We start from the raw sequence: 25,727 nt of genomic DNA, 5'->3' as shown, positions 1-25,727 counted from the left end.
CAGCACAGGAAATGGCCCTTCGGCCCACAATGTCTGTGCCCAGCTAAACTAATCTCTGCCTACATCGGGAGTCGGGGGAGATGCTGGCTGGTGTAGTGAGGTGGGTGGGGGGAGATGGGTGGGGGGGGGGGGGATACTGGCTGGTGAAGGAGTGGGGTAGGATACTGGTGGTGAAGGAGTGGGGGGGGGGGGGGAGGATACTGGCTGGTGAAGGAGTGGGGGGGGGGGGAGGTGATGGGGACTGTGTGGTGTAGGTGAGTGGGCTGGTGAAGGGGGGGTGGGTGGGGGGGTGATGCTGGCTGGCGAAGGGGAATGGGGGGGTGGGTGGGGGTGATGCTGGCTGGTGAAGGGAGGAATGGGCTGAACACAGTAGTTACACATTCCTCCTGTTCAAAAATAACTGTGTGGGGACGGGAGGTAAATCCTGGGCTGGATCAGTCAGAAATCGGAGCAGATCTGGGATTCACATGAACGCAATAATTTATGGTTTAGGCCCATGATAGGCCACTCGGTCCTGCTCTCCTGTTCACCCAGGCACCCACCATCCTCTGCAAATCTCATTTAAACTCCCCCCCCCCCTCTCACTTTAATGTTATGCCTTCTAGTCTTCCACATATCCTCCCTGGAGGAAGAAAGGTGCTGACTGTCCACCCTATCTATGCGTCTCATAATTTAATATCAGGTCTCCCCTCAACCTCTGACGCTCCAGAGAAAACAAGTCAATGTTGTCCAACCTCTGCTTATAGATACTACTCCCTAATCCAGGCAGCATCTCATTTCTCCTCGTCTCCAGGACTTGAGGTCATACTCAGAATTAGATGTTCTTTTAGGAAGGAGATGAGAAATGTATTTAGTCACAGGGTGATGAATCTGTGGAATTCTTTGATACAGAAAACTGAGGAGGCCAAATCATTGGATATTTTTATGGTATAGATAGATAGATTCTTGATTAGTACAAGTGTCAGAGGTTATGAGGAGAAGGCAGGAGATGGGGTTAGGAGAGAGAGAGAGATCAGGCATGATTGAATGCCGAGACCGAATGGCCTAATTCTACTCCTATCACTTCTGACCTTATGGTCTCCTTAAATGGACCACCCTGTTTTTAACGCGTGATACCTTGTTCTTAATTCTCCCTCGAGAGGGACTATCTGCACTCTCACCCCATGGAAACACCTCAGGTTTCAGCCATTCTCTCTCCCCATCTCTCTCCCCCCATCTCTCTCCCCCCATCCCCCTCTCTACCTCTCTCCCCCTCCCTCTCGCCCCCTCCACCTCCCTCCCTCTGGTTCGATCCGCACCTCGGCTGCTGTCTGTACGGAGTCTCTGCACGTTCTCCCTCTGACTGCGTGGGTTTTCCTCCGGATGGTCCGCTTTCCCTCTCGCATCCCAAAGACGGCAGGGGTTTGCCGCACCTCGGCTGCTGTCTGCACGGAGTTTGCACGTTTCTCCCTGTGACCCGCGCGGGTTTTCTCCGGATGGTCCGCTTTCCTCTCGCATCCCAAAGACGTGCAGGGTTTGCAGGTTAATCCGCCCTCTGCAGGGAGTGGAGGAGAAAGTGGGAGAACTAGCGTGAACGGATGGTCGTGGACTCGGTGGGCCGAAGGGCCTGTTTCCAAACTGGATCTTTAAACTAAACTAACTGAGTAACTTGAGGTCTCAACCTAGAGTCGTGGTGTGGATGTAGCCCGGCCCATCACACTCCCCACCACCATCGACACTTCCAATCGCTCCACACCCGGATTGTTCTGGGTCTACATCAGAACTGCCGCGGATACAATCCGGGTTGCTCGGATTCTGCTCTGGATCTACTGCAGGCTGAGTCCGGATCCACTCCAGACCCACTCTGGAGCAAGTACGGGTCCACTCGGCGACTCGCTGTGATCCAGCGCAGACCGACTCCGGATCCATGCCGGAGCAGCTCCGGGTCTTTCCCGAACCCGGCGGGACCCGCTGCTACTGAGTCCGGGCGGGGATAGGGGACAGGGGCCGGGACAGGGCGGGCAGGCAAGCGGGCAGTGACTGAGCGGACACGATCCAGTGGACAGGTGCAGCGTGAGGGAGCGCACGCCCGAGGGATCGCCGCTACCATGAACCTCTTCATCCTGCTCGTTTGCGGTGAGTGAGTCCGCGGCGCAAAGTTAGCGGGAAGTTTGTGGAAAGTTTTCGGGGCCGGGGGGGGGGGGGGGGTGACCCGGGGCGGCCGCTGATACAGTTCATCACTCCCTCCTCACCCAGTCACCCCCTCCTCTCTCCCCACCACCCCGTCCTCCTAACCCCCGCCCTCACCCCTAACCCCCACCCTCCCTACCACCCCTAACCCCCCCATCCCCACCCTCCCCACCACCCCACCACCACCATATAATCATCTAAAATTAAGGACACAAACACATCCGTTACTCTCTTTCACACACACCCACACTAAATAAACAGTCAGATACAAACACACAAACTCATTTAATCTATTCACACACACATCACAGATTCATAGGCAGGCACACTCACACAGTTAATCTGTCATACACACACATAATCACACACACACACACACAATCACCACACACAGTTAATCTCTCTCTCACACACATGGACACACACAATAATTAACTCGCGCGCACACACACAGCACACACACACAGCACACACACACACACACACAGCAACACACACACACACACAGTCAACACACACACACACACACACACACACACAGCAACACACACACACACACAGCAACACACACACACAGACAACACACACACGCACACACACACACACAGCATCACACACACACATATACAACATCATACACACACACAGTTAATCTGTGTCACACTCAATCGCACACAAACAGAACCACATTCGCACACTCACAGTTACCCTCATACACACGCATAGTTAATCTCTCTCTCTCTCACACACAAACACACATGCGGGGTGTGTGTGGGTGGAGAGACTGCAATAGGAAGGGTTGTGCTGCTGTAGTCTGTAGCTGTGTCCTGTTTACGAGCTCCCTGCCGCTGCCGCCCATGGAGCGGATCCCGGGAGTTCCTGCCCGGCATTCCGGACATTTCCCCGGCCCACCTCCTGCTGCACTCAGCCAGGAGGTGGGGGGAGGTGAGGAGGGTGCTGGTAGTGCCCTCCTGCCCCGCTCTCCTGGAGCCGAAGGACCAGTTACGTTCTCTGGTCACCCAGTGTGGCCACAGTAGGGCCGGGACTCAGAGCTGCAAACACTCGGCAGGTCGGACAGCAGCCGTGGAGGGAGAAGGAGGAAGAACACTGCTCCCCTCTGACCGATGACCTCTGGCTGGGACAGATGCACGGTGGAAGGGAGCCGTCACACAGCACTGAAACAGGCCCTTCGGCCCACCTTGTCCAGCTCGTCCCAGATAACGGAAAATGTTGTCCCTGAGCTCCCTCTTAATTCTCCCCCCTCTCACCTTAAGCCTGTGCCCTCTAGTTTTAGGATCGTCTGCCCTGGGGAAAGGTCTGTGAGCATTCGCTTTAACCGTACCCTCATGATGTTGCGGTGGCAGCAACGTGCCTGGTACCGTGTTCCCCTCCCCTGTCACTGCGCTCGGATGTCTGGGGAGATTGTACCTTCCCTGTGCTTGCTCCAGCGTGTGGGGACCACAGACAAATCTTTCGCTCTTTGTGTTGAACTGCGGCTTGTCCATGCCCCGTGGCCACATGGTGCATGGGGAGGGAGTTTGGGGTCACACGCAGGCTAAGGATGGCAGATTACCTGCCTGCCTGCAGGATAGCAGTGAACAGGTGTATCTTTAACACAGTCCCGTTAGCTTTGAGTCAGTGTTTCCGAGACTAATTGCAGAGGATTAACAAGTCCTCAGAGGCTGTGAGGGGACGAACTCTGATCAGTGCAGACATCTGCATTACTAATCTGGGAATGTTCTTGTGCTGTTACTGGTTAGATGCCAGCATTGTAACTGTGGAGATTCAGCACGAGATTCAGTACCAGTGGGGATGGGTCTGTCACTGTATAACACTGGGGTACAGTGCCGGTGGGGGTGGTGTGTGTGACAATCTCTGGGTGCTGCCCAGCCTATGACTGGTGTTCTGGGTAACATGAACCCATGCTGGAATGCGGTTTATTTTGGAGCCGGCTTGGCCGACCAGCCGCACATTCCTGGCCGTCCGGCTGTGCGTTCGGTGTGGGGGCTTTGCCAGCGGTACATGGGGCCGGGGTCTGTGGGACTCCTGTCTCGGGCAGGAAGTGGGGCCGGCTTGAGATGCTGTCAAAGCATCTGGAGATGGTCTGGGTGTCAGCGTGATTTGGAGCCTGGGTCAGAGGCCAGGGGTCATCCAGCCCGGGGAAGGTTCCGGAGCCTGGGAAAGTGTTCGGCTGGGGAATCCCACGTAGGCAAAAAGCAGGAGACAGGTTCACTGTGTGTGGACACCTCCCTCCCTTCCCTCACTCTCTCCCTTCACCCCTCCCTCCCTCCCCAACTCCCCTCACCTCAAACCCTCTCCCTCTCTTCCCCCCCCCCCACTACCTCCAACTCCCCTCTCCATCACCCCCCCATCTCCCTCCCTCCCTCTGTCCCCCACTCCTTCTCTCCCCCACTCTCTCCACACTCACTCCCTCTCTCCCCACACTCCCTCTCTCCCACCACTCCCTCTCTCCATCACTCATCCTCTCCACCACTCCACTCACTCCCCCACTCCCTCTCACCACCACTCCCTCTCTCCACCACTCCCTCTCTCCCCCCCTCTCTCTCCCCCCTCTCTCCTCCCCCCCTCTCTCCTCTCCCCCCTCTCTCTCCTCCTCCCTCTCTCCACCACTCCATCTCTCCTCCCCTCCCTCTCCCTGAAGAGAAAGCAATACTCGAGGAGCAGCCCCTTCAAACACAGACAGGGGCCACAGCCTCTCCTTCTCTGCACATATTGGGTGATAGAACCGAACTGCAGGCAAACAGGCCCTTTGGCCCACCTGTCCATGCTCACCAAGTTGGTATACTGTGCCAGTCCCGTTTGCCTGCATTTGCCCCATGTCCCTCTAAACACTTCCTATCCATGTATCTGTCCAAATGCCTTTTAAAAGTCGTAAATGTATCCACTTCTATAGCTTCGTCTGGCAGCGCGTTCCAGATATGGGCCACCCTCTGGGGTCCGCCTTGAATCTCACCCCTTCCACACACACCGGGTGATTCCAGTGTGTGTCGGGGCCTGATGACATGGTGCTGGGTTGAGGCTGATGTGCCCAGCGTGCCATGTACATCTGTCCCGAGTGACCTGCTGGGGATGGAAGCCCGTCCTTCATCAGGGCTTCATCATGCGGGCACCAGTGAGGTTGAGGGTTGCGTCAGTTGTCAAGCTGGAAAGAGTGCAGAGAAGATTCACGAGGATGTTGCCAGGACTCAAGGACCTGGGGAATCAAGATTCATACGTTTAAGGTGAGGAGGGAAACATTTAATAGGAACCTGAGGGGCACATTTTTCACACAGAGGGTGTATGGAATGAGCTGCAAGAGGAGGCAGTTGGGGCAGGTACTATCACAACATCAGAGACATTTAGACAGGTACATGGAGAAGAAAGAATTAGAGGGATATGTCAAAAACGGGCAGTGTAGATGGGACATCTAGGTTGGCGTGGGCAAATTGGGTCAAATAACCTGTTTCTGTGCTGTGTGATTCTGTGACTCTATGGCAGGCAACATATTATCTCGGTGATCAAACCCAGCAAAGGGCGGCACCCCCTAAAAGGACTTTAATGATCCCAGTTCGCAGTGGATCAGTTGCTATGGAGATGCAGAGGTGGGGCGGGTGAGCTAGCGGCTCAGCAGACAATGGCCCTCTGAGCTCCTCATGGGGGGGTGTAGGTGTGGTGCAGTGGACAATCCCCTCCCCCACCCTTGCCCACCCCCCCCCCCCCTCTTTCCCCAAACCAGCTCCCCACCAGTCTGAACCCACTGCCTCTCTTCCCAGCTCCCAGACTGAGGGAAAGAAATTCCAGGGAGAAGAATGAGACATAAAATGCTGGAGTAACTCAGGTCAGGCAGCATCTCTGGAGAACGTGGATAGGTGACGGCTCGGGTCGGGACCCTTCTGCAGACTGGAGGAGAACCTCGTCAAAGCAGATGTGAAGAAGGGTCCTGACCCGAAATGTCACATCCATATTCTCCGAGAGGCTGGCCGACCTGCTGAGTTACTCCAGCACTTTGTGTCTTTTTTTTTTTGTAAACCAGCACCTTATGTTCCTTGTGTCTCCAGTTTACAAGGAGAGGTTGGATAGGCTGGGATTTTGTTCTTTGGAACATGGGTTGAAAGGTGACCTTATTGTGGTGTACAAGATCATGAGGGGCAAGAAAAAAGAGAGCGCTCACAGTCTTTTCCCCCAGGGTAGAGGATTCTAAAACTTAAGGTGAGAGGGGAGAGATTTAATAAGGACCTCGGGCGATTTTTTCACTTAGAGGGTAGTCCGTATATGGAACAAGCTGCCAGAGGAAGTTATAGAAGGAGCCAGCAAAATATCAGTCATGAGACACATGGATGCTGGAATCTGTGGCTAAACACAACATGCTGGAGTAACCCAGCAAGTCAGGCAGCATCTGTGCAGGGAGCGGACAGATGACCTTTCTGGTCAGGGCCCAGCACAGGGCTCTTCATAGATGTGACGGAATCCACTCTTGTTGAAAAATAGAAACACAGAGTATTTTTAAATTAACATGAGACTGAAAGACAAATACTTTTAAAGTGATGAGGAACTGAATGGGGAGGCACAGCAGCGCAGGGCTCACAGAGACCTAGGTTCAATCCTAGAACTGTCTGGCTGTGTGGAGTTTGCACGTTCTCTCTGTGACCACGGGGGTTTTCTCCGGGCGCTACTGTGTCCTCCCACATCCCAATGACGTGCAGGTTTGTCAGTTAATTGGCTTCTGTAAATTGTCCCTAGTGTGTGTCAGATAGTGTCAGTGTACAGGTGACTCCAGGTCGGCGTGGACTCGGTGGACCAAAGATCCTGTTTCCGCGCTGTATCTCTTAATTAAACTAAACTGAATGGTATTGGTGTTCAGGAGTGTCCTTGTACACAGATTAATGAAACATAACACAGACGTCAGCAAATAATTAGGAAAGTATTTTGTCTTCATTGTAAGAGGGGAGGTTAAATACACAATGCACCAATTAAACAGGCCCTTCGGCCCAATTAACCCATGCTGACCAAGATGCCCCATCTACGCTAATCGCACCTGCCTGCGTTTGGCCCATATCCCTCTAAACCTTTCCCATCCATGTAGCCGGGGCCTGTTCGAGAGCAGAGGTCCAGTGCTGTGTCGGCATCTGTGATTGGTTTGGGCACCTCCACTTTTAGCTATGTCCTCTCTCCCGCCCTAAATACCCTGCCGCCGCCACTCTGAATAACTCGTGTCTCTGCGCTGTGTAACGCTTCAGTTTTGGGCTGATATCTTAAACTGATGTTTCCAATTTTAAAAGTCCAGATTTGGATCACAGTTTCCAAGCCCCTCTCCCTGTGGACACCCTCTGTGACAGGCAGTCAACAGGCTCAGGGGAACAGGCTCAGACACAGGGCGAGACCAGGGGTCGGGATGGGTGCAGACTTCAACCCCCCCCCCCCACCCCACCGTCTACTCACTGTCCCGGCTCTCCCCCCCCCCCCCCCCCCCCCCCCCCCCCCCCCCCCCCCCCCCACCCTACCCTGCCAGCGTGTATCGCTGTTGGACACATCAAACCCACTCCCACGTCCCGTCACCACCTCCTCCCACGCCAGGACTCCCAGGCACCCCCCTCCTCACCGTCACCCCCTTCCCCAGTCACCAGCAACAACCTATCCCAGAGATTGTCGACGTTCCCCACCCATCCCCAGAGGTCAAATTATTTGTTTTGTTTTCCATCTGCAAAATAAAAAAAAATTTGTTCCTTGACTGGAACATTCCATTCCCAGGCGTTCCAGCAAGGACTGGGATCGGAGCTCCCTCACCAGTAGATCCACATCTGCTTCTCCGACCCTCGACACTCTCTTTGTCTCTCCTCACAGATGCTGCCTGACCTGCTGTTCCCCTCCCCAACCCAAACACAGCAGCCCCCTGCCCCAAGCACCTGCCCCCGAGCCCCCTCCCCCAAACCCCCCCCCCCCCCCCCCCCCCCCCCCCCCCAGTTCCCACTCCCCCAGTCCCCACCCCGGGCTGGACACCCTCAGCTGGAACCACGAATCAGAGCGATCTATACAGGTCCACCCACCACCGCTGTTCGGACACCCTTGGTTCCAGAGCCTTGCCGTATTGCCCCTTTTGCCGGACTAACAGAGGTCATGGCCTCAGGGAGCCGGGACACCAGCCCACAAGGACGACAGTGGAAGTCGGCTACGGGAACGGATCTGCCGGCTCTGGCCAGGCCGGAGTCCCAGAGCCCTGGACGCAGGGGGGGAAATTCGACCCCCCGATCGACGGTTGAGATTGGCCGCCTCACCCGGCCTATTTTCGGGGGGGACATCCATGGGGGGATTTTGTCCGGATTAACGGGGAGGGGCCGGATCACCAGTTGGTGGAAGATCTGTACTGGACCTGCACTGACAACTGGCTGCATTTACATATCACCTGTGAAACCGCCAAGGTAACCGCCACGACCAAAGTCTGACCTCAACACACACAGTTGCACCATGGGAAGCATTGTATCGGGATGCTTCACACCCTGGTTTGGGAACAACTCTGCCCAACACCCCAAGACATTACAGAGAGTTGAAGATGTCGCCCAGTTCATCACACAGTCTAGACTCCCCACCGTCGACTCCATCTACACTTTATCTCGATAACCATAACCCTATCTATATGCCACACTCTTTTATTTTTTCTCGTTTGTACTTGAGCTGCCTGTTGTCCTTGTGTGCGGTTTGATTGTACTCGTGTACAGGATGATTTGACGGGACAGCACAAAGACAAAGTTTGTTGCTGCATCTCGATACACACAACAATAATAAACCAATACTAACACTGCTGGAAAATAGCCGGACAGATACTGCAAGAGCAGCCCCATCTCAGACGTCTGATATCCGGGTATGAGTTCAAATCCCGTGAGGTTATTAATAAGTATCTGAAAAGTGCAGAGTAAATTTATGAGGATGTTGCCAGGACCTGAGCTATAGGGAAAGGTTGAGCTGGCTAGGACTTTATTCTGTGGAGTGCAGGAGGCTGAGGGGTGATCTTAGAGAGGTGGATCAAATCATGAAGCAGAGGTGGGTCGAATGCCTTTTACTCAGAGTGGAGGAATCAAGAACCAGAGGAGATAGGTTTAAGGTGAGAAGGGAAAGATTTAATAGGAACCTGAGGGGCAACGTTTTCACACGTTGGGTGGGTGTATGGAACAAGCAGCCAGAGGAGATAGTTGAGGCAGGTGCTGTAACTACATTTAGACTGAAACATGGATAGGAAAAGGTTTAGAGGGATATGGGGCAAATGTGTGCAAGTGGGAGTGGTGTAGATGGGGCAAGGAGGGTTTGGGCTGAAGGGCCTGTGTGTGTGACACTGTGACCAGAGGCAGTGTTGTGAATTTCTTGCTATTGGTTTCCAGCTGGGCCTTGATGTTGGTGCTGGGACACGGTGTAAATGATCGGTGTTGACAGACACCCACACCTGGCGCTGTCAGCACCTCGCTAACGGCAGCTGTTGCCCATGGCGACAGCCAGCACCACCGGCCCCCATCCCCACGCTCATCCCCTCGGCCCCACACAGCCCCTGACAGCCACTGATGACCTCTGACATACACACACCCCCCCCCTGACCTCCAGCCAGGGAGCGCAGCCTCACCCAGGGTCCGCAACATTCCCTGGCCGATGGTTGAACTCATTCCCTGGACACCGAAGGCACAGGGGGAGGGTCCTGGAATACACAGACACGTGTGTACGAGGAACTCCCAGCCACCTGAGGCATGTGGACAGCCATGTGTACATGGAGCATGTATAGCTATGTGTGCAACTAACACGCAGTCACACAAGTCATGTGTACAAGGAATGCGTACAGCTAAGCGTACAAGGAACATAGGTGAGGCGTGTGCACACAGAACACGTGCATAGACATGCGCACTCGGATCATTTGTACACCCATGTGCACCATGAATATGTCATCAAGTGAAGCAAGAGCAGAGTTCACCATTCTGCCCCTTGGACCTGCTAGCCCTTCCGCCCAGACCCTCTTGTACCTCAGCACCATTCCCCACGCCCAGCATTTGCAGAATGCCAAGAAATCTAAACATCTGATTCAGTCAAAGAACCTCCACAGTCTCAGGGTAAAACCACAGAGCCAAGCAGCACAGAATCAGGCCCTTCGGCCCACCTTGCCTGTGCTGACCATGTTGGCATTCTGGGCTAGTCCCATTAGCCTGCCTTTAACCTATATCCCTCTAAACCCTTCCTATCCATGTATCTTCATTTTAAAAAACAATAAGTGGAGCCATATCTACAGCTTCCTCTGGCAGCTCGTTCCAGATATGGACTACCTGAGTGGAATATCTTAAATCTCTAACCTCTCACCTTAATCCTGTGCCCTCTGGTTTTAGAATGCTCTACCCTGGGGAAAAGACTGTGAGCGTTCACTTTATCCGTGCCCCTCATGATCTTGTACACCTCAACATGGTTACCCCACAGCCTCCGACGCTCCAGAGAACAGTCCCAGCCTATCCAACCTCTCCCTGTAACTCAAGCCCGCAAGCCCAGGTAACATCCTGGTGAATCTCTTCTCCACCCGCTCCACACAGGTCTGCCTGACTTTTGAAGAAAAGACTGGAAAGTCTGAAGAACGGTCTTGACACAAAACGTCACCCATTCCTTTTCTCCAGAGATGCTGCCTGACCCGCTGAGTTACTCTAGCACTTTGTGTCTATCATCGATATAAACCAGTATCTGCAGCCCCTTCATATACATTCTCCAGGAAGCTGCCTGACTTGCTGACTTACGCCAACACTTTGAAGGGTCCCGATACGAAACATCACCCATCCATGTTGTCCGGCGATGCTGTCTGACCCTCTGAGTTACTCCAGCCCTTTTGTCTTTCCTTGGCAACGTAACACCTGCAGTTCTTTTTCCTACATTTTGTTTGCCTAACATTTTCCAGTCTCTGCAGCTGAATATGGCCATTGACACTCCCTGGAAACTGCTTCCTGAAGGAAACTGATGTCCTTTACTGAGATTAAGGGTGTTTTTCTGTAGAATGCAGCGGATATAGAAGGGAACAACAGGTTTCTGTCCTGCTGTACACAGCACAGAATTGTCTGCTATGGTCAGGGTGAACGGCAAGGATATGTATAAGTGCCCTGTATTTACATATTTACTAATTTTATCAATAGAGACTATTTTGGGAAGAGGATAGTTGGCTGCTGGCACCAAGCAGCTGCAGAGGACATTGGCCAGAGGCACAGACACTAGGCTGGGTGTCCCCTGGCCTGGCCGAGTGGGAGAGGACACGGGGAGCTCTGCCCTCTGGCAAGAGGTACAGAGTGTGACAACGCACACCTCCAATTTCCTCCCAGCTGTTCTCAGGCAACTGAACCATCCTCTCACCAACTAGAGAGCGGTCCTGAGCTCCCACCTACCTCATTGGAGATCCTCGGACTATCTTTAATTGGACTTTACTGTTCATTATCTTCCACTAACCTTTATCCCGTATCCGTATGCTGTGGGTGGCTTGACTGTAATCATGTACAGTCTTTCTGCTGACTGCATAGCACGCAACAAAAAGCTTTGGTTGAAGCTTGGCACCCCTGACAATAAACTAAACTAATCTGAAATTCGAGAGTATGAATGCGTGGAGCTGGTTGCCGGGGAAGTGTACAGTGAATGGCAGCACCTTGATGTACAGAGGAGTCTTGGGGTCCAAGTCCACACCTCCCTGAAAGCAGCAACACAATAGATAGAGTGGGAAGGTGTACGGTAAACTTGCCTTCATTGGTCGGGGCGGTGAGTGTAAGAGTCCGGAAGTCACGATGCAGGTTTATAGGACCTTGGTTCGGCTGCATTTGGAGTATTGCGTGCAGTTCTGGTCGCCCCATTACAGGATAGATGTGGAGAGAGTGGAGAGGAGGTTTACTAGAATGCTGCCTGAATTAGACTGTATTAGCTACGGGGAGCGGTACAAAGACACACACACACAAAAACATCAATTACTCAGAAATCTCACACACACTGCAAAACAGTGAACAGAATAAGACAGTAAAATAAAACAAGATGTTGGTGCAAAACAAAATTAAACACAAGTCCATGTGGTGCAAAAGGTGATCCGTAGTGTTTCGTTACCAAGGTAGGATTCGGGCTGTACGGGTCAGTTCAAGAACCTGACGACACACACGCACTCACTTACACACGCAGACACACACACACACACTTATAAACACAGAGATGCACACAAACATAGTCATACAGAACATCAAACATAAACACACTTAATTCTCTTGCGATAAATAGCAATTTATAATTCAAAGAATGAACACAGTGCACAGGAGGATTTGTGTTGTATTGTTTAGTTACCATCTCTGTGTGTCTCTCCCTCTCCTCACACCCTTCCCCCTCTCTGCCCCCTCCCTCCCCTTCCGCCCTGCAGTGATGGGGGGCACCGTTGCCCAGGCTCCGGACGCTGCCCACGGCTGTGCCCAAGGCAGCTGCTACCCAGCAACGGGGGACCTACTGGTGGGCCGGCAGCGCAAGCTGACCGCATCGTCCACCTGCGGGCTACGTGGCAAACAGCGCTACTGTATCGTCAGCCACCTGCAGGTGAGGGCTGGGGGGGAGAGGCAGCGGGGGGGGGGGGCAGACAGCTGTGCTATATTGCCCCTGTCACCTGCGGGTGAGGGAGGGCCAGGGGGAGGAAGGGGGCGTGTGGGGGGGAGAGGGGGCAGGCAGCCCACCTGCGGGTGAGGCAGTGGGGAGATAGAGATGGGGCAGGGGAGGGTGGGGGGAGACAGCAGGCATGGTGGGGTGAATGAGGGAGAGAGTGGGTTAGAATTGAGGGAAAAAAACTTGGAGAGGGAGGCACCGAGTGGGGAGAGGAGGGGGAGAGAGTCGGGGAATGGGGCGAGGTAGGTTGTGGGGGGGGGGGGAGTTTGAGAGTGGATGGTGGGAGGGGGGTGGCTGGGGGGAGCTATTTGGGCAGGCAATTGGCAGAGTCCTCATTGTCAAGGGCCCGGTTGCCAGGGACCCGTGATCCGGTTGCCAGGGACCCGTGACCCGGTTGCCATGGACCCGTGACCCGGTTGCCAGGGACCCGTGACCCGGTTGCCATGGACCCGTGACCCGGTTGCCAGTGACCAGTGACCCGGTTGCCAGGGACCCGTGACCGGTTGCCGGAGACCTATGGCCCAGTTGCCGGGGACTGTCGGTCCAGTTGCCATGGGCAGTGACCCTGTGACCTTTCTCCCCAACAGGATGAGAAGAAGTGCTTCCTGTGCGACTCGCGCAGGTCATACGACCGGCTACAGAACCCCAACAGTCACCGCGTGCGGAACGTGATCACCGCATTCACACAGTACCGCAAGGAGGCGTGGTGGCAGTCCGAGAACGGTGAGCGGCACCGCTGCACGGCTCACATACAATATACAGCGTAAAATGTGGACCGGTACAGCACAGGAACAGGCCCTTCGGCCCACATTGTCCGTGCCCAACATGATGCCAAGTTAAATTAATCTCCTCTGCCTGCACGTGATCTATATCCCTCCATTCCCTGCATATCCATGTGCCTATCTAAAAGCCTCTTAAACATCACTATCGTATCTGTCCCCCCCCCCTGGCAGTATGTTCCAGGCCCCCACCACCCTCTGTGTGAAAAAATTGCCCCGCATATCACCTTTATACTTTGACCCTCTCACCTTAAAGCTATGCCCACTGGTCTATGTGTGTTTAATTTTCATCTGTATCACCAATAGAACAATGAAATTCCTACTTGCTTGCTGCAGTTTAACAGGCCCATTTGATTTAGGTTCATTATTGTCATGTGTACCGAGGTACAGTGAAAAGCTTTGTTTTGCATGCTATCCAAACAGATCCGATATACCATGCATAAATACAATCAGCCAAACACAAATACAACACACAGATAAGACATAATAATCAATAATTCACTCAATTAATTGCAATGAATGTACAATTGGATATGATTTGGACTTGGCATGGAGTTTGACACATACATCGTGGGCCGAAGGGCCTGTTCTTGTGCTGTACTTTTATGTAACTATAATAGTGCAAAACTGACGTCTGTAGTGCAACCGAAGTCCACAGAAGATCACAGTAGCTGAGGTTAGTGTTGTGCAGCGTTCAAGATAGTAGCTGGGAAGAAGCTGTTCCCGTACCTGGAGATCACGGTTTTCAGGCTCCTGTACCTTCTTCCCGATGGTAGCAGTGAGATGAGAGCGTGGCCAGGGTGCTGGCTGCATTTTTGTGGCAGCATCTCCTTTAGATGCCCTTGATGGTGGGTGGGTCAGTACCCGTGATGGACCGGGTGCTGTGTGTGTGGCGTTTGCACATAATTCCAGGTAGTCTCTATATCCTTCCCACACACCACACATTTGCAGGTTCAGTGGCAGAAATTGTCCCCTGTAAATTGCCCCACGTGTGTGGGTGAGAGATAGAATCTAGGGGAGTTGATGGGACTGTGGAGAGAGTAAAATGGATCATTGAAAAATTGGTGTGAATGGGTGTTTAATGGTCAGCATGGGCTTGTTGGGCTGAAGGGCCTATTTTCTATGTGGTATTGATAAACACACATTTGTTTGGTTTAGTTTATTGTCACGTTGACCAAGGTACAGTGAAAAGCTTTCGTTGCGTACTAACCAGTCAGCAGAATGACTACACATGATTACAATTGAGGCATTCACAGTGTACAGATACATGATGATGGGAATAACATTTACTGCAAGAAAAAGTCCAATAAAGTCTGATTAAAGATAGTCCGAGGGTCTCCAATGAGGTAGATGGGAGGTCAGGACAGCTCTCTAGTTGGATGAGAGGATGGTTCATTTGCCTGATAATGGCTGGGAAGAAACTGCCCTGAATCTGGAGGTATGTCTTTTCACACTTTTGTACCCTCTTGCCTAATGGGAGAGGGGAGGAGGGAGTGTGACTGGGGTGAGACTGGCCCTGGATTATGTTGGTGGGGAGACAGGGTGAAGTGTGGATGGAAGTGAGGGAGGTGTTGGCTAGAGGGCAGGGGTCAGGGAGCACTGCGTCAGGATGGGCGGGCCAGATGCGGGAGGGTGGGGCCATGCAGGGGAACAGTGCAGCCAGTGTGTGGGAGCTTCTGGCAGCTCGGCTCCGCTGGAATGTGTCTGTATGAAGTAATCATCTCTATCGCCAAGCCCTGGCCTTGTACAGTCCTAGACTCACTCCCCACAGAAATATCTCTCTGCTTGCTTGCGAAGCAGGTCTGAAACCATTATTTATCTCACAGAGTCACAGTCACACAGCACTGAAACAGGTCCATGTTGACCAACAAGCCCCATCTACACTAATCCCACCTGCCCACGTTTAGCCATATCCCTCCAAACCTGTCCTATCCATGTACCTGTCCAAGTGTCATTTAAATATTGTTACAACACCTGCAAATTGCCCCTCATATATACAATCATGAGGGGAATAGAGGGATGAGGTGAATGCACAGAGTTCTTTACCCAGGTCGCGGACTTAAGAACTGGATGACATAGGTTTACGGTGAGTGGGGAAAGATTTAATAGGAATCTTTATGGAACGAGCTGCCACAGGAGGTATTTGAGGCGGATACTATAACGACATTTAAAATACAATCCTGTCTCCCCCTCCCCCTCCACCTGCCCACTCCTCTCCCCCCTCTCTCCTCCCTGCCTCCCTCCTCACCCTCTGCCACCTCCACTTGCCCTCTGCCACCTCCACGTCCTCCCCACCCCCTCCTCTCCCCTCTGCCTCCCCCATCCCCCCTCCTCTCCCCTCATTAATCCAGGCTCAGACCCACAGGCACTGAGGCCCTTGTTATTCCTGTCATCGCTGGGGAACGCAGGGTTGTCAGCAGCTAATGTACACAACCCCATAAAAAGCATTGGATTAAGATCACCATCCTTTTATAGTGATGATCCACACAAGCCTGTTTACTGGGAGCCTCTGGCAATCTTCAAACTGTGTGGTGGACTATTCCTGTGATCTCGAGCCAGACAGGTCTGGATAAACCTCAACTCAACTGTCTTTTAAATATTATTTTATTTCAACTACCTCCTTTGGCAGCCTGTTCCATATAATCAGCCCCTCTGTGTGGAAAAAGCTGTCCCTCAGGTTCCTATTAAATCTTTCCTCTCTCACCTGAGACCGATGTCCTCTTGCTCTCCCCTGAGTAAACTCTGTGTGTTCACCTTATCTGTTCCCCTCAAGGTTTTACTCACCTCTATAAGATCACCGCTCAGCCTCCTGCGCTCCAAGGAAAAAAGTCCTAGCCTGCCCAACCTCTCCCTGTAGCCCAGACCCTCGAATCCTGACAACATCCTCACCACTCACAGTATGGAAGGGTTTGATGGTGTAAAGAGGAGAGAGGGTCCTGGGAGCCGGCGGGAGGGGAGATCGGGAGAATGTTCCCGGCAGTGTGATAATGATCTCGGACAAGCTGCATGGATGAGCGGAGGAGATGATCCAATGGGAGTTTGTACAAAGAAGTGGCAGAGGTCCCAGCCTGGTCTAGTCTTTGTGTTTGGTGTTTGGAGTATTATGCTCAGTATAATTATAATAATAATAATAATAATATATTTTATTGTCATTGTACATAAGTGCAACAAGATTTGGGTATGCAGCTTCCATCCGATGTCATAACTTAAATAACTAATAACATTTAGACGGATACCCCGACAACATGGTAAATAGTAAATAGTCAAAACAGTTCAAACAGACTAAAGTGCAGATGTGTCTGTGCGACGTGACCATCTGAGGGAGACAGTCCATGGGGGTGGGGGGCACTCAGCAGGGCCGGTTCAGAGCCACTGATAGCTCTGGGAATGAAGCTGTTCCTGAGTCTGGAGGTGCGGGCGTAGAAGGCCTTGTAACGTCTGCCGGAGGGAAGTAGTTCGAACAGTCTATTACAAGGGTGTGGGGAGTCTTTATGGATGCTGACGGCCTTCCTGAGGCACCGTGTTGGTCACCCTGCTGCAGGAAGAATATCATTAATGATGATGTTGCCAGGACTCGAGGGGCCTGAGCTACAGAGACAGGTTGGACAGGCTAGGACTTTATTTCTTGGAGCACAGAGGTGACCTTGTAGAGATCATGTATAAGATCATGAGGGGGATAGAGAGGGTGAATGCACAGAGTCTTTTACCCAGAGTAGGGGAATCAAGAACCAGAGGACATAGGTTTAAGGTCAGGGGGAAAGATTCATTAGGAACCTGAGGGGCAACTTTTTCACACAGAGTACGAGCTGCTAGAGGAGGTAGTTGAGGAGGGCAGGTTTAGGGGAATATGGGCCAAATGCGGGTCAGTGGGACTAGTGTAGATGGGACTAGTTGGTCGGCATGAAGAACCTGTCTCCGCATCATGAAACTGTGTGACCCCCCCCCCCCTGTCTCCTCCCAGGTGTTTCTGACGTCCATCTCCAGCTGGACCTGGAGGCAGAGTTCCACTTCACCCACCTCATCATGACATTCAAGGTGAGCACCGCACCCTCGCCCGGCGGGGGGGGGGGGAGGGGGGGTTCAGTGGAAGGGTTAGCAGAGGGAGGGAGGACATTGGGAGGATGGGGAGATGTCAGTGGGATGGGCGATGTGGGCTGGGTGGGAGGGTTACTGGAAGGAAGGGGCGGTGTGAAGAGGGGAGGTGGAGCGAGGGTTTGGTGGGGGGGGAGGGGAGGGTTAGCAGTAGGAGGTATGATGTTGGGAGGAGGGGGGTGGGGTGTGTTGGAGGCGGGGGGGGGGGTGGGCGGGAGGGTTACTGGAAGGAAGGGGGGGTGGAGTTCAGTGAGAGCGGGGGTTTGGTGGGGGGGAGGGGAGGGTTAGCAGTGGGAGGTATGATGTTGGGAGGAGGGGGGTGGGGTGGGTTGGAGGAGGGGGTGGGGTGTGTTGGAGGAGGGGATGGGGTGGGCGGGAGGGTTACTGGAAGGAAGGGGAGGTGGGAGTGCGGGTGGGTCCGGATGAGGACTGGAGTTGAAGACCCCCCTGCGTTGTCTCCACAGACGTTCCGGCCAGCGTCCATGCTGATTGAGCGGTCAGCAGACTTTGGCCGCTCCTGGCAGGTTTACCGCTACTTCAGCCACGACTGCGCGACGGACTCTCCCGGCGTCCGGCGTGGCCCACAGCGGGAGGTCGACGAGGTCATCTGCGAGTCCCGCTACTCAGATATCGAGCCCTCCACCGAGGGGGAGGTGAGGGGAGCTCAGCCTGCGGTCACTCTTACAGCTACAGGCCATTCGACCCACCATGCCCATACTGTCCTTCAAGGGGGAGGTGAGGGGCAGTGGTTTGTGGTTATTCCCAGGGCAACAGGCCCTTCGGCCCACAGCTGCAATACTGTCCACTGAGGGGGAGGTGAGGGGGTATCGGTCTATGGTCACTCTCAGAGCTACAGGCTCTTCAGCCCAACACACCTATATTGTCCTCTGAGGGGGCAGTGGTCTGTGGCACTCCCAGAGCTACAGACTCTTCAGCCCACATTGGCCATACTGTTCACGGGGAAGGTGAAGGAGGCTCTGCCTGTGGTCACTCTCACTGCAACAGGCCCTTCAACCCACAATGTCTGTGCTGACCCTAATGCCAAGTTAAACCAATCCCATCTGGCTGCACAATTTCTACCCCCTTCCATTTCACACCTAATACCCTTTAAACATAAGGTCATAGAACAGCACAGGAACAGGCCCTTCAGCCCACAATATCCATGCCCAATTTAAACTAATCTCTGCACGTGATCCATATCCCTATTCCCTGTATTTTGTTTGATTGAAACAGTTCAGGGAAACAGGCCCTTCAGTCCACCGAGTCCATGCCGACCATCGATCACCCGTTAACACTAGTTCAATATTGTCCCAATTTCCCACCCACTCCCTACACACCAGGGGGCAACTTACGGAGGGCCGGTTAACCTACAAACCCACACGTCTTTGTTGTGTGCAGGTGATCTTCAGAGTGCTGAACCCAGCCATTGCCATCGAGGATCCCTACAGCCCCCGCATCCAGAGTGAGTAGTGGGCACTGGGGGGGGGGGGGGGGACATGGAGGGGAGAGGGAGGGGGGGGGGGGTACGTGGAGGGGCGAGGGAGGGGGGGGGGGTAACAGGGAGAGGGTATGGAGTTATGGAGGGGGGGTATAGAGAGGGAGAGGAGTATGGATGGGAGGGGCTGGGTTCAGGGATGGGCAGCTGGAGGGAGGGGCTGGGGGGAGCGGGAGGGGTATAGTGTGGGGGGTGAGGGGGTTATGGAGGTGGATGTGGGAGAGAGGCCACTGGGCGAGGTCTTTGACTGGGAATCGATGGAGGAATTGAAGTTGTTTCTGATGGGACTTGCTGCTGGGTAAAGACTGATACGGGCTCATCCTAATGTTTAACCCACACTCTGCCTGTGAGAATAAATTACAGACCTTCACAACCTCAGAAGTCGTCTGTGTGGAGTTTGCACGTTCGCTCTGTAACCACGTGGGTTTCCTCCGAGCGCTCCAGTTTCTTCCCACATCCCAAAGACATGTGGGTTTGTCGACAGCCTGAAGAAGGGTCTCGAACAGAAACGTCACCTATTCCTTCGCTCCATAGATGCTGTCTCACCCGCTGAGTTTCTCCAGCATTTTTGTCTCCCTTCGCGTTTGTAGGTTAATTGGCATTGGTAAAAAACATTTTAAAAAGTTGACCCTGTTGTATAGAATAGTGCTAGTGAACGGGGTGACTGTTAGTCGGCTTGAGGACCTGTTCCCATGCTGTATCTCTATCGTCTAAGTAAAGTATAAAGTAAAAGAGGAGAGATACGGTCAGCTGTCATAGAAACATAGAAAATAGGTGCAGGAGGAGGCCATTCGGCCTTTTGAGCCAGCACCGCCATTCAATATGATCATGGCTGATCATCCAAAATCAGTTCCCCGTTCCTGCTTTTTCCCCATATCCCTTGATTCTGTTAGCCCTAAGAGCTAAATCTAACTCTCTTGAAAACATCCAGTAAATTGGCCTCCACTGCCTTCTGTGGCAGAGAATTCCACAGATTCACAACTCTGGGTGAAGAGGTTTTACCTCATCTCAGTCCTAAATGGCCTACCCCTAATTCTTAAACGGTTAAACAGAACCCCTGGTTCTGGACTCCTTCAGCATCGGGAACATGTTTCCTGCATCCAATCCCTTAAGAATTTTAAATGTTTCTATAAGATATCCTCTCATCCTTCTATCGTCCGTGATGATGGCTACAGTCTCCAGCACTCCTGGCCATCTCTCCTCTCTGGTGAACTGCACATTGCCTTCTGTGCTAGGGTTTGTGCCAGGGCCATATGGAGCTTGAGTCAGTGACTCACAGCTCTCTGGAGCCTTTTCTCTGCTGTAAACAAACCCACGCTGTACAATCTCTGTCCGCCTCAGAAGCCTGAAAACCACCGTTTCTGTGTTTCCCTTGCTTGATAACCTTGTATATTCAGCTTTAAGTAGACTCAAGGAACTGCAGGTGATGGGTAACATAAAAAGACACAAAGCGCTGGAGTAACTCAGCGAATCAGGTGGCATCTCTGGAGAACCTTTCAGGTCGGGATCCTTCTTCAGATTGAGAGTAATGGGTGGGGGGAAGGAGAAAGCTGGAAGAGAGGTGGGGTCGGGACATTATGTTTAGAGATACAGCATGGAAACAGGCCGTTCGGCCCACCGAGTCCATGCCAACCATCGATCACCCGTTCACACTTGTTGGTGTGATCCCACTTTCACATCCACTCCCTGCAGGTTAGGGGCAATTTACAGAGGTCAATTAACCTACAAGCCTGCACATCTTTGTGATGTGGGAGGAAACTGGAACACCCGGAAGAAACCACGTGGTCTCAGGGAGAACGTGCAAACTCCACACACACACACACACACACACACATGCACACAGACAGCACCCGAGGTCGGGATCAAACCCGGGTCTTGGGCACTGTGAGTCAGCAGCTCTACCCACTGCCACCACTTTTACACAGAGAGTGGTTGGTTATCCCTGCAACTCGCTGCCTGGAAGGAGGTGGGAGCAGCGCTTTCAGAAGGGAATTGGGTCAACGATGCTTCCTAATCCTAATGCAATGCAGCCCAGAGGTGGTGCAGCACAGAAAGAGGCCATTCAGCCCATCAAACCTGTGCTGGCCTTTGTACAATCACCCCACCCCTCCCAAACCAAACATTGGGAAGAGTGGGAGGGGGAAAATATGCACGTAGAGATCAGGAGTTTGGAAAAATAATTGAATGATTTAAAAGGGGATCCTTAAGTTCTATAAATAAAGTGACAGCAGAAGACCCCTCAAGCTTGAAGTTTAGTTTAGCTTAGTTTATTGTTATGTGTACTGAGGTACAATGAAAAACTTTTATAGCGTGCTATCCAGTCTCAAGAAAGAATATACATGATTACAATCGAGCTGTCCACAGTGCACAGATACATGATAAAGGGAATAACATTTAGTGCAAGATAAAGTCCAGTAAAGTTGGATTAAAGGTAGTCCGAATGTCTCCAATGAGGTAGATGGGAGGTCAGGACCACTCTCTAGTTGGTGAGAGGATGGGTCATGAGTTGCTCATGTTCCACATCTTAGCTGCCGTGGGGAGACTACAACTGCATGGGAACGTGAAGAGCCAGGGATGGGAAGTGTGCAGTGGTGGTGACGTTTCACTGATGGACCTCCCCTCCCCTCCTCTACCCTCCTCTCCTCTCACTTCCCCTCCCCTCCCTTTTCTTCTTCTCCTCTCCTCCCCTCCTCTCCCTCCCCTCCCCTCTCCCCACCCACCCATCCCCTCCCCTCTTCTCCTCTCCTCTCCCCTCCCCTCCTCTCTCCCCACCCATCCCATCCCCTCTTCTTCTCTTCTCCACTCCCCTCCCCTCCCCTCCCCTCTTCTCCCCTCCCCACCCCTCTTTTCCTCCCCTCTCCCCTCCCCTCTCCCACCCACCCCTAGATCTGTTGAAGATCACCAACCTGAGGGTGAACTTCACCAAGCTGCGGACGCTGGGTGACAATCTGCTGGATACGCGGCGTGAGATCAAGGAGAAGTACTACTACGCTTTGTACGAGCTGGTGGTGCGCGGCAACTGCTTCTGCTATGGCCACGCCAGCGAGTGCGCGCCCATTGCCGGCGTCCCTGGCAACATCGAGGGCATGGTAGGAGGTTTGGCGACCCACCCAGCAGTGGGGCACCAGGCGGCTGGTGAAACGGCCACTGGGACAGAGGGAAGGGGATGGTGGGACAGACGGCAACCTCTTAAAATGGATTGAGATCTTTTTGACACAAGGAGGCACCAGCGAGTTCTCTTGGAGGGAGAGACGTCTATTGAAACTTCTGTGACATCAGGTGTACCACAGGGGACTGTCATGGGTCCATTGCTCTTCCTACTGTATATCAATGACATTCTTAATACAGCTTCGTCCAGAGTTCGACTCTTCGCAGATGATGCCGTAATTTATAGAGAGATTAAAACACCAGAAGGCAGCTTGTCCTTACAGAAGGATGTGGATGCCCTCTGTGAGTGGGGGAAAACCGGGCAGATGTCATTCAATACAACCAAATATCATACCATGCATGTCTCAAGTCAAGTCAAGTCAAGTTTATTTGTCACATGCACATACGAGATGTGCAGTGAAATGAAAAGTGGCAATGCTCGCGGGACTTTTGTGCAAAAGACAAACAACAAAACAACCAAACAAATTATAAACACAATCATAACACACATATTCTTTTACATAATAAATAATGGAAGGAAAAAACGTTCAGTAGAGTTAGTCCCTGGTGAGATAGGCGTTTACAGTCCGAATGGCCTCTGGGAAGAAACTCCTTCTCAACCTCTCCGTTCTCACCGCATGGCAACGGAGGCGTTTGCCTGACCGTAGCAGCTGGAACAGTCCGTTGCAGGGGTGGAAGGGGTCTCCCATGATGCTCTGGAGTTGCACCTCCTGTTGTATAGTTCCTGCAGGGGGGTGAGTGAAGTTCCCATAGTGCGTTCGGCTGAACGCACTACTCTCTGCAGAGCTTTCTTGTCCTTGGCAGAGCAATTCCCAAACCAGATGGTAATGTTCCCGGACAAGATGCTTTCCACCGCCGCTGCGTAGAAGCACTGGAGGATCCTCGGAGACACCAGAACCAGAACCAGGGCAGTGGGTCAGAGGGGAGGGTGCTGTGTCGGGGTTGGAGTACTGGGTCCAGCCAGACCGCCGGGATGGTTGACCAGGTGAACACAGTAGTGGGTGCATGGAGCGAGCTGCCAGAGGGGGCAGTTGAAACATGTGCTCTCACTATGCTCTCACATCCAGGCAGAACTCTATACACCCCTTCCTAGTTTAACAACATCCTCCCCATAACAGGGTGACCAAAACTGAACGTAATACTCCCAAGTGCGGCCTCACCAATGTTTTGTGCAGCTGTAACATATCAATCCAAATTCTACTCTCAATACTCCAACTGATGAAGGCCAATGTACAAAAAGCCTTTTGTCACACCCTATATACCTGTGACGCCACTTTCAGGGAACTATGTACCTGCACTCCTAGATACCTCTGCACTGGGAGAGGGGAGGGCCAGGAGGGGTCGGGTGGGGTAGTGTGGGGGGATTGATGTGTGAGGGCCAGGGTGGGATTGCCCACTGCACTGACACTCCTCCTCCCTGCCACCAGGTACACGGGAGGTGCGTGTGTAACCACAACACACATGGGCTGAACTGCGAGAAATGTGCAGACTTCTACAACGAGCGTCCCTGGAGGCCGGCTGAGGGCCGAAACACCAACGCATGCAAACGTCAGTGTGGGGAGAGGGTGGGGGGGGGGGGGGGTGAGAGGGGCGGATAAGGGTGTCCTGGCAGGGGAGGGATGGGGAGTTGTTGGGGGTGGTGGAGGTGAGGGTGAGGGGTTCCTGCGTGGCTGGGTGGTAACGGTGACCCTGCGGTTCCAGGCTGCGACTGCAACAACCACCCTGCTGCTGCTGCCACTTTGAAATGGGGAGGGTGGAGGAGGTGAGGGGTGAAGGATGGGAGGTGAGGGGGGACGATGGGAGGGGTGGACAGTGCGGGTGAGGGGTGGACAGTGAGGGGTGAAGGAAGGGAGGTGGGGGGTGGGGGGGGGGTGGAAGATGGGGGGGGGTGAGGGGGTGGACGATGGGGGTGGGGGTTGGACGGTGGGGTGGATGATGGGAGGGTGGATGATGAGGGTGGGGGTGGACGATGGGGGTGGGGGGGTTGGTGGACGATGAGGGTGGGGGTGTGGATGACGATGGGGGGGTGGGGGTGGACGATGGGGGGATGGACGGTGGGGGTGGGGGGGTGAGGGGGTGAAGGAAGGGAGGTGGGGGTGAGGGGTGGACAGTGTGGGTGGGGTGGACAGTGAAGGTGAGGGGTGGATAGTGGGAGTGAGGAGTGCCGGGGCCTGGCAGTGATGGTGACCCTGTGGTTCCAGGCTGCGACTGCAACAACCACTCTGCCCGCTGCCACTTCGACATGGCGGTGTTCCTGGCAACGGGCAATGCCAGCGGCGGCGTGTGTGACGACTGTTTCCACAACACCATGGGCAAGAACTGCGAGATGTGCAAACCATTCTACTACCACCACCCGTCCCGGGACATGCGTGACCCACGCGTGTGCATGCGTGAGTATCCGGGTACCGGCTGGGAACCAGGGGTGGGGGGGAGAAGGTGGTCTCAAACTGCCTGAGAGGGTAGTTGATTCCTCTTGTTCTTGACTCCCCTACTGCGAGTAGGAGACTGTACATTCACCCTATCTATTCCCCTCATGATTTTACACACCTCTATATGATCACCCCTCAACCTCCTGCACTTGAAATAATAAAGTCCTCACCTGCCCAACCTCTCTGTAGCTCAGGCCCTCGAGTCCTGGCAAAATCCTTGTAAATCTTCTCTGCACCCTTTCCAGATTAATGACATGCTTCCTGTAACAGGGTGACCAAAGCTGAACACAATACTCCAAGAGCAGCCTCACTAATATCCTGTACAACTGGAGCATAATGTCCCAGCTTCTATATTCATACCCTGACTGATAAAGGCCAATATACCAAAACCCTTCTTTGCCACACTATCTACCTGTGACCCCACATTCAGGGAACTATGTACCTGTACTCCTAGATCCCTCTGCCCTACCACACCCCCCAGAGCCATGCCCTTCACTGAGAAGGTCCTGCCCTGGTTTGACTTCCGTACTATGCCGGCAGGTGGAGGGGTTAAGGGGATGTGGGGTTTAGGCGGGAGGGGGGGGGAGGTTACAGGGTGTAGGGTTTAGGTGGGGAGGGGGGGGGTTACAGGGTGTGGGGGTTATGGGGCATGCGTGGGGTCAGCTGTGAGAAGGTCAGCGTCTCTGTATGCTGCAGCCTGTGACTGTGACCCGGACGGCTCGCTGGACGGAGGGATGTGTGACGGACGTGAGGAGTCCTCGCTGGGAGCGCTGGCCGGGCAGTGTCGGTGCAAGGAGCACGTGCAGGGAGCACGTTGTGACCAGTGCAAGGCCGGCTACTACGGACTCAGTGCAGCCAACCCACAGGGCTGTCAGCGTGAGTGCCCCACACCACACCCCCACCTAATACCCCTCCCCACTCCCCCACCCTCCCTCCGCACATCCCTCCCCTCCCTCCTCAACCCCACAGCAT

The 25,727-nt window shown here is 53.4% G+C and overlaps 1 protein-coding gene across 1 annotated transcript in view; it reads left to right on the top strand.

The window, feature by feature from the left end:
• The first annotated feature begins 1,838 nt into the window (after positions 1 to 1,838).
• The window catches only part of lamb2 (laminin, beta 2 (laminin S)), a 49,912-nt gene continuing 26,023 nt past the window's right edge, over positions 1,839 to 25,727 (top strand). Inside the window, 10 exon segments of the mRNA XM_055647913.1 lie at positions 1,839 to 2,115; positions 12,560 to 12,729; positions 13,380 to 13,515; positions 17,533 to 17,606; positions 18,128 to 18,316; positions 19,062 to 19,125; positions 22,045 to 22,247; positions 23,754 to 23,874; positions 24,528 to 24,716; positions 25,452 to 25,631. Coding sequence (XP_055503888.1) covers positions 2,088 to 2,115; positions 12,560 to 12,729; positions 13,380 to 13,515; positions 17,533 to 17,606; positions 18,128 to 18,316; positions 19,062 to 19,125; positions 22,045 to 22,247; positions 23,754 to 23,874; positions 24,528 to 24,716; positions 25,452 to 25,631 — 1,354 coding nt within the window. The 5' untranslated portion in view covers positions 1,839 to 2,087.

The sequence above is a fragment of the Leucoraja erinacea genome, chromosome 16, assembly GCF_028641065.1.
Source record: "Leucoraja erinacea ecotype New England chromosome 16, Leri_hhj_1, whole genome shotgun sequence".
NCBI lineage: Eukaryota > Metazoa > Chordata > Chondrichthyes > Rajiformes > Rajidae > Leucoraja > Leucoraja erinaceus.
This window is presented reverse-complemented; position numbering and strand designations above follow the sequence as displayed.